General features: G+C 41.9%; 1 protein-coding gene across 3 annotated transcripts in view; it reads left to right on the top strand.

Annotated features, from left to right (window-relative positions):
- RYR3 (ryanodine receptor 3) overlaps nt 1–13706 on the top strand; it is a 506364-nt gene that overhangs the window by 392584 nt on the left and 100074 nt on the right. For all 3 annotated transcript variants that reach the window (XM_071214091.1, XM_058293854.2, XM_071214090.1), the window contains exons 47-52: nt 571–740; nt 3152–3372; nt 6433–6523; nt 8231–8371; nt 9623–9786; nt 11908–11986. In XM_071214091.1, coding sequence (XP_071070192.1) covers nt 571–740; nt 3152–3372; nt 6433–6523; nt 8231–8371; nt 9623–9786; nt 11908–11986 — 866 coding nt within the window. The remainder of the gene's footprint in view (nt 1–570; nt 741–3151; nt 3373–6432; nt 6524–8230; nt 8372–9622; nt 9787–11907; nt 11987–13706) is intronic.

Below are 13706 nucleotides of genomic sequence, written 5' to 3'. Positions count from 1 at the left end.
GAAATCCACAGAACAATTAATCAAGCTCTGATTCTTAGCATTTTCCCATTTCTGTGGTATAAATACTCCCACCCTGACGAGTTCAAGCTATCAAAATGATGTCCTGAATACAGAGTTGAGAAGGGAATACATGTAACATACCACTATATTCTGTTTCTACCATCCAGATATAATAGATAAAAATAACCTCATGAAGATACTTTATGGTGAAGTAGAGTAAATAATTAGGAAGTTGGGAGCAGATGTAGCTCAGTGGTTGAGTGCTTGCTTTGCATGTGCAAGGTCCCAGGTTCAGTCCCCAGTACTGCCTAAAAATAGGAAGTCATGACTATTAACTTTTAAAAATAATTTAATTATAAGTTTTAATTTTTAATAATGTTTAACAACTGGCTCACAAAATTCCTGACGTTTTAACAATTGGCTCTTCTTAGCCAATATAAGCTGGACCCAGCACACCTCCAGAATAATCTAAATATTCCTGTGCATTCTTAGGAGAACAAACCAGACATACAAGCCATGTGTTTCCTCTTGAGAATTGTGTGGAAATGATATTTTCTGTGTGTTTTTCAGATGGGTCAGTCAGCGAGCCAGACATGGTGGCCAACTTCTGCCCTGACCACAAGGCACCCATGGTGCTGTTCTTGGACCGCGTCTATGGCATTAAAGACCAAACTTTTCTGCTCCACTTGTTGGAGGTTGGATTTTTACCTGATTTAAGAGCCTCTGCCTCTCTAGACACAGTAAGTTACTAAAATAAGTTATTTTTCCCATCGTTGTTGTAAAATTAGTAACAGGATTGGAATTAGAAGCAGGTATTTTCTAAATACGAATGGATGACATGTTAATAGCCTGCTTTCAAGGATGAAAAAACTGAGGCACCAAGAAATGGAGCATCTTCCTTTATTGGGTCACAGACTTAGATGCAGGTACACCTGACCTCAAATATCCAGTCCGGCTCTTTCTGTTGCCAAGTTTCTCAATCTCAGCATGATTGACCTTTCGAGCTGGATAACTTCTTGTTGTGTGGGGCTTTCCTGTGCATTGTAGGATGCTTAGTGGCATCCCTGGGCTCTACACCCTAGATCACAGTAGCACTCCCCCATCCCCTAGTTGTGATAACTAACTCCAGACATCAACAAATGTCCCCTGGGGGACAAAGTCACCATCAAATGAGAACCACGGCTCTACCACATATGAAAATGGCTGGCCGACAGCCTTAGCACCTAGACATAGTCTTCCCACTCTCCATAGGTTCATGACTGACCATCAGGAGGAAAATGTCTCAAGCCAGGAGGGCATGACAAAGGCCAAGTACCCAAGAGGCCAAGGGCAAACATAGGTTTGGAAGGCAACAGTGAAGTGAAGTAATCGAACGTCAAAAAGCATCAAGATAGGCAATCTCAGGAGTTAAAGAGCATAGGTGACAGATGCCCCAGGTCAGGACTCAGCAGAAAGACAATACTGCTGGAGTCCCAAGTCTAAGAAGAAAAGACAAACTAAACTAGATCATCTTAAGTCTGAAAAATACCTTGCCACACAGGTTGTTTTTAAAGAACTAGAAGCATGTCTTCTTGGTCTGTTATGAGGTCTCTCAAAGGATCAACCTCATGTCCCATAGAGGTAGAAATCTGAGCTCAGTGATGGGTGGTTACCTGGCTAAGACCTTAACTGAGATTTGATTGGGTTACCCAGAAATAAAAAGCGGTTTGAGCCCAAGTTGGATGGGAGTACAGCCCTGCATGGGGATGTGAAATGATATATCCATGAATGTGTTAGAGGCATAGGATCCCTTTTGGTTAATTAATACTGTGCCTCACAGCTAGCTTTGGGGCCTGTCTATAAATTTCTGGTTTAAAAAAATAATAATAACATTTTAATCTGTGGTACGTCCCCAAGATTGCTGGTAAAAGCATTTCATTTCTATTGATCAAATAAATAGCAAATGCTGTTCTGGCATTTGCTGTCCAAACCACATGCTTATCCAGGCAGCATCAACAACAGAAATAAATTCAATACATACCTCAACAAACAGACATTCTTGCATTCACTTTTGAAAAGTTTCCAGCCACTGCAAACAAAGCATTTTAGCTACTCTCTCTGTTAAAGTGATAAATGTTAAAAGATTAGCTGTTTCTTCCAGTATAATTGCAAAAGCTTCCAGATGACAAATTTTTGGCCATTAATAGGAGCCCTCAGGACTGTTTACAGTTCAACAAAAACGGGCTTTCAAATCGTAAGTTATAGGTAATGTGTTACTGATACAATGGCTAGTGATAATCAGAGGAAATGATGGCATTATTAAATCTCCATGGAATCTCAAGGTTTGTTTTGAAGTTCTTCAGTTTTCAAAGAGAGTTTAAGTATGCTTTGGCTATATTTAGTGCCCCTAAATGAGTCTTCTTTGAACTTAGCCTGTCTGCCTAAATGAACAAAATAAAATATTGTGAATGAGAATTACACCAGAGTTTTAGGGATTTCCATTGAATTCTATTCCCTTTACGTTTTTTCCCATGTAGAGTTAGGTACCCTTTAGAGACTGCCTACCCTCTTATTTAGCAGATTGTGAAATGCTCACAGTGATCCTAAATTAATTGATGGAGGTCAGAGCTGCACTTCCTGTAAAGCTGCACCAAAACCAGTGAGTTTGAGAGATTCCCTGGCCTATAACCATTATGAATTTACTAATTTTAAAATCACCAGAGGGTAATTTGTGAGTCCCCACAAGGTAAGAAAAGAGAGCTAAATGCAGAGTATAAATGTTACAGTAGCATGGCAATTGAACCTTTGAAATCATCAGGGATGTTGGGTTAGACTTTATATCTGCTGATTTTAATAAGGGCTCAGAGTTATTCTTTAAGGGGAACAGATGTTTTTAGGGTCATTTGGGATGAGTTAGATCCAGACAACCAGTCTTTGTTTTTCTTTTGTTTTTGTGGGGTTTTTTCCTTTTATTTAATTTAATTTTTTCCATTTAAAAAAGAGAAATAACTGTGCTGACAAGGTGGAAAGTTGTCCCTTGTTGCTTTGAATGCTGTGAAACATTGATATGTGTAAGCTCCCCTGACCTGCTACATGAGAGCTAAGTACCTGGGGAAAGCTTTGTTGTGTCCATCCCGAGGAGACTGACCAATGGCCCAACCCCTTTCCCTAGGTATCGCTAAGCACCACGGAGGCTGCGTTGGCACTGAATAGATACATATGTTCAGCTGTGCTCCCGCTCCTCACAAGATGTGCCCCCCTTTTTGCCGGAACAGAGCACTATACCTCTTTGATCGATTCTACACTACAAACAATATACAGGCTTTCCAAGGGGCGTTCTCTCACCAAAGCCCAGAGGGACACCATAGAAGAATGTTTGCTTTCCATTTGCAAGTGAGTACCCCCTCCCTTGTTTTTCCCTTCTGTGTGTGCATCCCTGTCAGTGGCATTGAACTGCGTGATCCTAGCAGTGGTGAACTCAGTCTGAGGACGCTTCCAGGCTAGCTTTCTCACGCTATTTGCTATTGGCCTCTTCCCTGAAGTTTATCTCCCCCTCCTGGGGAGTGCAGGGCACAGTGGCTGACTTTAACCCTTGGAGTAAGTAGACCAGGAGATGAGACTGTTTCAGGCCTCAAGTATTCTGATGAAGAACTAATATTTTCATTCCCAAGATAAACCCCAAAGCAGAAGTTTTTCCCTTCTAACTGGGCAGGTATTCCTTTACACAGAGACCAGACTGTAAGAGCATGGCCCAAAGCATTCCCCGGCCAGTCCCCCAAGACCTGGGACAAAGGAAAGAAGAATCCCCAGCCACAGTGGAATATTAAAGGCAATAGTTTTCACCACTGCAGATGGGAAGCAGACCTTTCTAAGGGCAAACAGTTGAGAATCCCATGCGCCTCAGATCCTCGGGAAACTGTATCAAGTTTCATAGGGTCACAGGAAGAAGGACCCTGCAATGGTAGGTCTGGGCAGCACATCAAAGCCCAGGATCTATTGTTTTAAGGCTGTGGTTTTCTGGTTCAGCTGCACATTAGAATCACCTGGTCAGCTGCTAAATATTCCAGTACTCAGGCTACCCTCCAGACCAGTATATCAAGACCTTTAGGGATAGACCCAGGCCTCAGTTTCTGAAGCTTTCCAGGGGATTCACGCTGAGGCTGAGAACCCCTGCCTTAGGCTGTCCTAGAGAGAGGATCAGCAGGCTTCCCCCTTAGGGGCCAGCTGTGTGGTCCTGATTCTAGTTGAATGAGTTGGATTTCCTAATCACACAGAAGAGATAACTATGCATTCTGGGGCTAGGACTTCCTAGAATAAAAACAGCTCCTCAGTCCTTTTAGAACATCAAGCTTGAAGGCAACCTCACACATAATTTCAAACATAGTATATGTTACTGCATTTAAAATGTTTTATGAAAATTAATTTTTATCTGCTGTTTTTCTAAGACTGGCAGCCTTTAACTATGTAGGGAACAAACTGTCCAAAGAAGGAGAATCTCATTGCAGAGTACTATTTATCTGAGTTGGAAGGTGGAGAGGTAGAGGGGTGGGGAGTGGAAGGCAGAAGGGGGGGTCCAGGCCCACAAAAGGGGTTTCTCCCTGAGATCCTTTACCAAAAATCAGGCCCAGTACTCTGACACTGCTTCATTCTAAGGTTATTGTAATAACTGGCAGAGAATTAAACTAATTACAAAGTTTTTGGTCTTGAAAGAGAGGTATACTTGGTAGACACATTTCAAGGTTTCTAGGAATAATAAGGAACCTAGGATTTCCACTCTGCCCTTTCTAAAGGAAAAAGGAATGACTCCATTCCTTGTTTGTATGTATTTTCTTCCCAGTGATGGCAAAGGGGATAAATAATGAGTTTACACAGAAAGAAATCTTTATCAGAATCAATTCTGTAATTGGCTGGTAACTGTATCAGTAACACCTGCAGCTCTTGTTCTACCTTTTTGCTAGGTCTGAACGCAACATGTATCTCAGGAATGAAATCAACCAAGGAACCTGTCTCCCAGCATAAACCATTGCCTAGTAAGAAAGCCATGCTGGTGAGACTAATCTTAACTGCAGAGATTTGTAGAGAATCAGACCATGGAGAAATTAGAATTTTACATCAAGCCAAAAATATAGCTCATAACTCTTTTACTAAACTTTTGGGGTCTTCCATCATTCCTCTTCTTGGCCTCATGAGCTCTAGACATAGCAGACAAACCCATACTTAGATTTTTCATTCTTAATAAAAAGTTAGGCATTAATGGAATTAGAGGTTTATTTCACTCCTTAATTTTATTCAGGTCAATCAATCTTAGGTGATATTGCTAATTAGCTAAACAGTAATGTGAAAATTGAGAAATTTTATAATAAAATCATTCGCTTCAGAGACAAGGCTATTTGCTTACTGTATATTTGGACTGTGCTTTTTATCCCAGGGCTTTTTGTCACAAGGCCAGTTTTAGGAAAAGTTGTGTAATAAACGAGTTTTGTTTTTCATCTTCTTTTGCATCCATCCTCCTTGTTGTAGAAGCCCCAAGGCGTTCTTCCCTGCACTCTGACATTAAACATCATTATTTGTTTTACCTCCTTGGCTCCTTAGAGGTCTGTGCAAGGAATTCAGGGGCTTCATGAACAGAACTTACATGCCAAACTGCACGTGTGCACATGCACACTTTGCTGTGGCAAGAGTCCATAAGTTCCTGGGTTTAAAAAAATTTTAGTAACCTGAAAAAGAGTAAATAAATATTGTTTAACTCTCCTTTATATCAAGATTTGCTTGCCCTAAAGATTTGCTTACAGGACCTTAAACTCTGTAAGTTGATAAATCTTACTTTAATTAGTTCCTGCATTGTAGTAACCTTTTTAAAGGAAGTTTTTTCCTTGGTTTTTGTTTAGTTTTGTTTGAGGACAAAGCCTTAACCCAAAGAAGTGATTTCCATAGTGAGAATTTCATGGACCAGCAGCAACCCAGAGGCCCTGAAAGTTTTCTTCAAATCACACCAGTAGATGGCCTCAAATTCCACTTATGCAGCCCGCCAACCTTCCTTTCTCCCTTTGCAAAGTTCAAGAGACTCATCAGTCCTTAGAGATGGCTATGAAATCAACTGCCCCTTCTTTCCATTCTATTCTTTGCACATAATCAATGTATATATTTTGAGTATGCGCAAAGCATAGAACATCTGGTCCGTGGTGATTAGAACTTAATCTTAGGTGTTCCAAATGATTTGCATTTGTCCATCTTTCTGTAATTTAACTATGCTCAGTTTTTTGTTTTTTGGGGTTTTTTTATGCTCGGTTTTTAAAACATTTTATCATTATTGGTGGTTTATCCAAGACCTTGTGCTTTAGGAGCTAATTGTTTTGAGACTTAGCTCTAATATATGGTTATTGTTGAGTCTCTTTCTTTCTGCCTGTCTGTCTTCTCTTTCACTTTCTTTTTTTTTCTTATTCCATGCTGCAGTCACTTGAGGCCTTCCATGTTGCAGCAACTCCTGCGACGTCTTGTTTTTGATGTACCACTCCTTAATGAATACTGCAAAATGCCTCTTAAGGTAAACAACTTTGTTACAGAAATGCAGTACATGTCAAAGGAAATGTGCTTTGTGAAACATGATGTCTTGACAATTTGAGGTGCAAAATACACACTAAATGTGTTTTACTCCTTTAAAGTAATGGTTAACCAGCAAGACAGAGCCCACAAAATCAAACCCCTTTCTGAATGTCCAGGATGAAGAGAGTAGATTTGCTAGATTCATTAACTGCTCCATTTCTCCTTAATTGTGTCCCACTGACTACTTGTTATTTAGCAGGGGTTAGGAAGGGAACTAAGATATTGCGTTCTCCTGCCATCATTAGGTTTTCAGAATATTTTCAGTCTCAAAAGGCTCTGAAGGCCCTGTGATCTTTCATTTAAGTACAGAAACTAAAATGTCTCTTTCCTATTCCATACCGCTTTGTCCCTTTTTTTTTTTTTTGGTTGCTGTTATTGTTTTTAACAGATCCTCTTTTTGTTTGTTTCTTTTCTACTTCTTTTACTTTTTTTAAGAAAAGTAAGGCCACAAAGCGCTCTCATTATGTGTTGCCTCATTTCTGAATTTCTCATGAACTTTTCATCAGTGGCACTGGGAGCATCTGACATCGTGTCTTGCGTGAGAGGGCACCCCTACCAGCAACCTACCCAAGAAGGTGGTTTTCTTTACTTTCTACCTCTGAAGCACCTGCCATATTTGCATATTCAAAAGTGTCAGCAATGGCAAGCCACTCCTGAAAATTCTGCCTACAGATTTTTAAAGTTCTGCCTGCAGAACTTTTCCTTCTTTACAGAAATAGCCCAAGCAAGGATTCCAAGAAGCATTTTCTGGGATAACCAAAATTCCCAGAGGCCTTTAGTTCAATCCCCTATCTCCATGTGAAGCAGAAAACAGCTTGTATGTTCTCAGATTTCACAGCCCTCCAAGGACTCATTCTTTTCTCTAATCCTAACAGTCGCTGTTTTAATCTCAAAAAGTGCTCTGGTTGAAAACCACATTTTGCAACTTAACCTGGCATTCATTGTTCCTTGGCAGGCCTCTGCTGTCAACCAGACTCTGGCTCCAGAAGAGGCCTTATCGATATCATTTAATCAGCTCACTTTCACCTCTTATGTCAGTGGGATTTTTCTTAGAGGATATGGCTGCTCCTGGTGGGACAGGAAAATTAGCAGTACACTTCTGCCCTCTACTGGACATATGTGGAGCTGCTGTTGCGTATTGTGGGCCATCCCAGAACTCTATTCAAATGCAAGGAAGCCATAGACAGTCATCAATGCAGAGAAAATCGTAAGACCTACAACTTGCTGCCTACCATCCCTTTTCCTATATCATCACCCCCTAGGATCTTCCATAATTAGGAGCAGAGAACTCAGAAGAAAATCTTCCAACCCCTGACTGGCTGGAACAGCACACACAGTGATTACTTGCAGGGAGTACTTTTCATATTTGTAGTAGAAACAGCTCCTCTCCATTTTCCAAGCTGTTCGGGGTACACTAGGAGACACTAGATTAATCAGGCAGATTCCGCCAGGCTAGCGTTCATTAGGCATGAAAGCAGAATGTTCCCAGTGGTGTCTGAAGGCCTCTTTGTCCACAACCCAACTGTTTTGAATGCTGGTTTCCTTCTCATCATCTCTGTTTACTCTTTGTTCTCCCTGGCCTGTCCTGGATGCGTCTGGGTTTTCTCTGCCCCACCTCCCTGGCACGATCCTGCTTTGAACTCTCAAGCTTCTGACGAACCACTACGAGCAATGCTGGAAGTATTACTGTCTGCCCTCAGGACAGGGGAGCTATGGTCAGGCTGTGGAGGAAGAACTGCACCTAACAGAGAAGCTCTTCTGGGGCATTTTTGACTCCCTCTCCCATAAGGTAATGACAGTTGTTCCTGAGCAAACAGGAGAGAATCTGCATGACCTGAATACCTACAGGAAATAATAACCAAGTTTAATTCAGCATTTATCATGTGCTAGGCACTGTCCAAAGTACTTTACAAGCCCACTACATTCATCCATATCCCAACTCTGAAACAGGAACTCTGATAATCCTTATTTCACAGGTGAGCAAAAGTCTCAGAGCAGTTGAATAACTTGCCAAACTCACTGAGCTAGTAATGGGAGAGCCAGGACAAGAGGGAATTACAGAATTATTTCCCGGGTCAATGTGGATGACTTGCTCCTCTTCTTTCCTCCCTCCCCACCCCGCTCTCAGTATGGCTCCAGTTAACCAGCCTTGATTAGGCACAAGCCAAGAAGAAAAGTCCTTGGCTCTCCTCTGATGTTGGGATGTGGGATTTGCAGGTTTGAAGGCCGTTCTGGTGGGGGGTCTTCACAGCCCCTTGTTTGATGTGAGGGAGGTTGAATGAGAACTCATGACCTCCAACTCCCAAGCCTTACTGAACAGTCTGATTGAAAGGCAGTTCTAACTGTCAGACTTTGCACCACCTCTCTTAACCCATTTTATTTAGATTCATGAGGTCACTAGCTTTAGAGGTAGAAAATGAATAGACCTAGTTTTTCTTAGTGAGGTCTGGAGCATGTGTATAGCTTGTCCACCTGACTTAAATTCCCATTAGCCCTGGATTCCTTTGGTCTAGTATAAGTAGATCAAAGGTTGTTTGTGACTCCATGCTATTTGACTGAAATTCATTCCTGGCCAAGTCCATGAGAGAATGCATATGATGTTGAGCAGTCTGCTGAGGATAGGTCAATATATAACCCATACCAGCTGCTGCAATGCTTGGCAAACTTACCATGCCCTCTCCAGTTGTAGGTTGGGCCATTTTCCGTAACTATAGATAGTAGAAAAGTTTTAGACTTTTACAGTCTAGTGAGAACTACTTAACCTTAGATAGTCTTGAAATGAACTATTTGGGAGATATTGCTAGAATTTAGGTGTTTCAGCTTAAAGAAAACGGGAACCTGAGGGTTTTGAAGATTATCATTTCATCTCCAATGAGACCTCAGTTTCCACCAGAAAGCATTGAATGGGTTACATGTTCTCTGGTTAACATGGGCCAATACATACATTTGGTTTTTATTTTCAGCTAATGTTTGAATGGTTCTGCCTAGTGGCTATGGTTTTGGTTTCTCTACTAACGTGATCTTTGTTTTTTCCTCACAGAAGTTTGACCCAGATCTTTTCCGAATGGCCTTGCCTTGTCTCAGTGCTATAGCTGGGGCCTTGCCACCAGATTATTTAGATACCAGAATCACAGCCACACTGGAGAAACAGGTCTCAGTGGATGCAGATGGGAACTTTGACCCCAAACCTATCAATACCATGAAGTGAGTCCAGAATCATCCCTACTTTGGTCCTATTTTTTGCCCAGTAGCCAGTGATTCTCCTTCAGAAGGTAGCAAAAAAAAAAACAAAGCTTCCCCTCCTTCCTCCTGGAACCCTATTCATCATTTCCCCTGATGCTGTAAGGCACATCAGGCGTTGGATTCTGTCTCCAGTGTTTGAAGGTTTAATCCACCCATATCTGATTATATTCTGCATTATTATACTCTGGGCTTTTTTGGAGGGGAGGGGAGGTTTGGTTTATGTTTTATAAAAGATGGACACCCTCCACAGAATAAATGTCAAGGCATCAAGAGAACCACCCTAACAAATGATACAATTAATTTATTAATGAGTTTTTTGACAAAATCTTCACTCTTTGTGAATTAAGCATGTACAGTTCTAATAATATCGTACATCAAAACAACCCCATAAATAACACTCAGCTGAGCTCCAGGAACAGGTAGGGAGATGGTAGAACAATGTAGGGTCCTTGTTTGAGAGGACTTGCTCTTTGCCATGGCAAAGGATACTTGAGCTTTGGAGAAAATCTGTAATAGTGCCTTTTGATTTCTTCCTTTGATTTTCCAGCATTCCTTGCTGGTGCTGATTAGGCCATGGAAGTGTATTTGTCCTTTGCACAAAATATTGCTTACTTTGGGCTTGAGGTAGTTTTGTTCCAGGTAAGAATATGTGTCATGGGGCTTGCAGTCTTTTGTCTCTAAGTTAATTTGAAGTCAAGAGCTCCTGCTCAGTTAAAATGAGCAGGAAAAGTAAGGCTGCCTTTTGGCCTTGAGTTTTGTGATGGTGTTTCTCACTTGGCATACCATGGCACAGAAGCATAGCCTCAGCTATGCTTTGGTCTAGTATAAGCAGGGGTGTCAGGTTCAATAACGTATAAATTCCTTCTTCGGGATAATTAAGTACTTCTTCCATTAGACAGAGCCTTAAGCTGAGTAGAGAGCAGGAAACATAACTCAGCCTGCTGTAAGGAAGAGGTAAAGGGCATGAAAAACCATCAAGTAAGTTGGGGCCAAAGAGAAGACAGATGTTGACTTTGGATAATTTTGTCCTATGAGAATGTGTGTGCCAAAGACAACAAAGTAAAAGTAAAAGTAATGTGTAATGACTTAGATACTTTTATAAACATTATGAGACAAAGTTTTACTGCAGTATATGGCAATTATGTACTAATGATGAGGGGTTCTGTGTTATTTTGAGTTCTACTTTTCTCAAATATACCTCTGGTCTTGCTTTGGTTCCGTGAGTAATATGAGGAGTGGAGGCTAATTCTGGCTGACTTAATCAGAAAAGGACCTTAATGAAAGGATAGGGGGTTATCAGAATCCAGTGAAAGGCTGACCAGACCCGGGAAGGACAGGGGCCAGAGAAGGAGTGGCATCAAGGCAGAAGGGCTGGGTGGACAAATCTTCAGGTATCCCTACGTTGGATGAATTATTTTAAAGAGTTTTCTGTCCTTGTTTCACCCAACTCAAGCTTCAAATGCTAGGGAGAATGAGACTGGTTGACCTGGTCACATGCCCATCCCTTGGTGACAGTTCACATAAGACTGCAGAATGCAGGAAAACAAGTTCTGTTCTGGAAAAATGGAGGTGCTGGGACTAATAGAAGAACCAAGAGTTACTTGGCCAAGAGAAACAACAGGTGTCTACTGTAGTTCCAAAATGCCAGTATTTAAACATGTGCCACAGAACCCAAAAAGGTAGACAACCACTACTTTATAAGTGTTGGTCTTCTAGCTACCCATTCCTGCCCCTCCCAAATTGGAACAGTAGGACAGTTTCACAGGATGAAGGGATTCCCTTCATCTCACTGTCTAGCCTCAACAAAGTGGTTTGTCAGGAGCCCAGAGAACCCAGAGCCTCTGGAGGAAGGCCACCCATTCAGCAGGGACTTCTGTGGAGACATCTTCTGACTCAGGTTAAGTGTATGACCCAGCCCTGGCTATGGCGCTGTGCCTCTATGCCTGGAGCCCGGGCCCAGGTTTGGGATTAGCTAGTGGATCACATTCAATTTCTGACAACTGACGGCTGGTTCTGGCCATTTTCTACCCTGTCTGGCTGAAATGTTGTGGGGGTTGTAATTTTTTACCCCTCTTTTCACAGTTTCTCCTTGCCTGAAAAATTGGAATATGTCGTCACCAAGTATGCTGAGCATTCGCATGATAGATGGGCCTGTGACAAGGTAGGGATCATCATCCAACAGAGAGTTGTCAGGGGAAAAAAAACAAAACAGCCCAAGATCAGAAAGGGCCGAATCCTGGAAATTGCCTGATTTGTCTAAGTGCCAGACTTGCCATTCCAAGAGAATTCATTATTTCTGAGCAGCAATTTCTCGAGGTTGGTGGAGGTGAGTGAAATAGGCAATGGCAGCTGTTGGTGCTGCTTTTTATACTTCTCAAGAAAAATGATCAATTCTACAAGTGGTAACTTCTTAACATTGCTTTTCCTAGAGTTTGTGCCCAAGTACATGTTCATGTGTGCCTGCCATAAATCCATACTGGATTAATATTTTATTGAATGTTTCTCATTAGAAGAGAGAAAATGAAATGGAAAGCCTCACACTTGCAGTTCTCCAGGAGGCAGAATTTTATTCTAGGGGAGGACACATGATCGTCTTCTATGGTAGACAGCAGTAGAAATTCCAGACACTCCCTTATTAATAAGCCTGTCCATCTGGTGTTTAAAATTCCTCACCCCATGAGGTCAGGCTGCTTAATAAGTTTAATTGCTCTGTCAGCCCTTTAATGCTGGCAGGCAAAGTGGGAGGATAGTGCCAAAGACATCCAGGATTCCTGTGGGCAGCCAGTTAAGACCTGTGGCCTTTGCTTAGCTGAGCTGCAGCTTACAGCACATCACAGCGGGCCCATCTCCATAGCAAAACCAAAAAACCACCACGATGCAATATACCCACAGATAGGGGACCCCTTTAACCTCTGGCTCGGTGTCTGTATTGATCTGGAGCAGTTCTTATCCTTTCATAAACCCTATTTGGGACTGATGATAACAGCCATCATTGTAACTATAGAATAAGCTAATACTTTATGATTCAAGAGCAGGGGTTGGCAGTCTTTTCCTGTAACAGGACAGATGGTAAACACTTTAGGCTTTGCAGCCCGTACAGTCTCTTTCACAACTGCTCACCTCTGCCATTGGAGCCCAAGAGTCACCATAGACAATCTGTAAACCAAGGAGCATGCCCATGTTCTGTTAAGACTGTAGTTTTAAAAACCAGGGGCCCAGCTGCATTGGGATCACAGGACATAGTTTGCTGCCCCTTACTCCAGACCATCTGTGTTTTCTAAGGAATCTTTATGTATGACCATTTGATGAGCTTATGGGTCAAGTAGAAGGGACACCTCTGTGAATCCATACCATACCCAAGCCATCACTAAACAGTGTAGATTTCGCCTCCCAAGGCTTTGGTGAATTAGTATCTTGCTCTCTATCCCCATGCCACAGCTTAGTCTGAGCTACCATCCAAGATACTATCCTCTCTTACATAGCAATCGTGGAAACCTCCTAACTCGTCTCCCCACATATATTTTCTTCAGTCTGCTCTTTACACTATAAGCCAGTAATATTTTCAAACTGAAAATATTGTCACTTTCTTCTACTTTCCTCCTACCCTGCCTCTTCTCCTTGTTTAAATCCTTTAATATCTTCCAACCGTTTTTAATATAAAGGCCAAATCCCTAAATGCAGCCTGATAGGCACTGCCTAATTGGACCCCTGCTATCATCTCCAGCCTTTCTTTGCCCTCTGCCCTCCCACCCTCTTTTGACCTACTCTCACACAATACGTGTGCCTAAAACAGTCCTTTGAGTGTGAGGCACCCATTCTGCTCTCACACTCATGCACACCTACTCATCCTTCAAGTAACCATCCAAGTGTGAATTCCTAGG

The sequence above is a fragment of the Dasypus novemcinctus genome, chromosome 3 (assembly GCF_030445035.2).
Source record: "Dasypus novemcinctus isolate mDasNov1 chromosome 3, mDasNov1.1.hap2, whole genome shotgun sequence".
NCBI classification, from domain to species: domain Eukaryota; kingdom Metazoa; phylum Chordata; class Mammalia; order Cingulata; family Dasypodidae; genus Dasypus; species Dasypus novemcinctus.
This window is presented reverse-complemented; position numbering and strand designations above follow the sequence as displayed.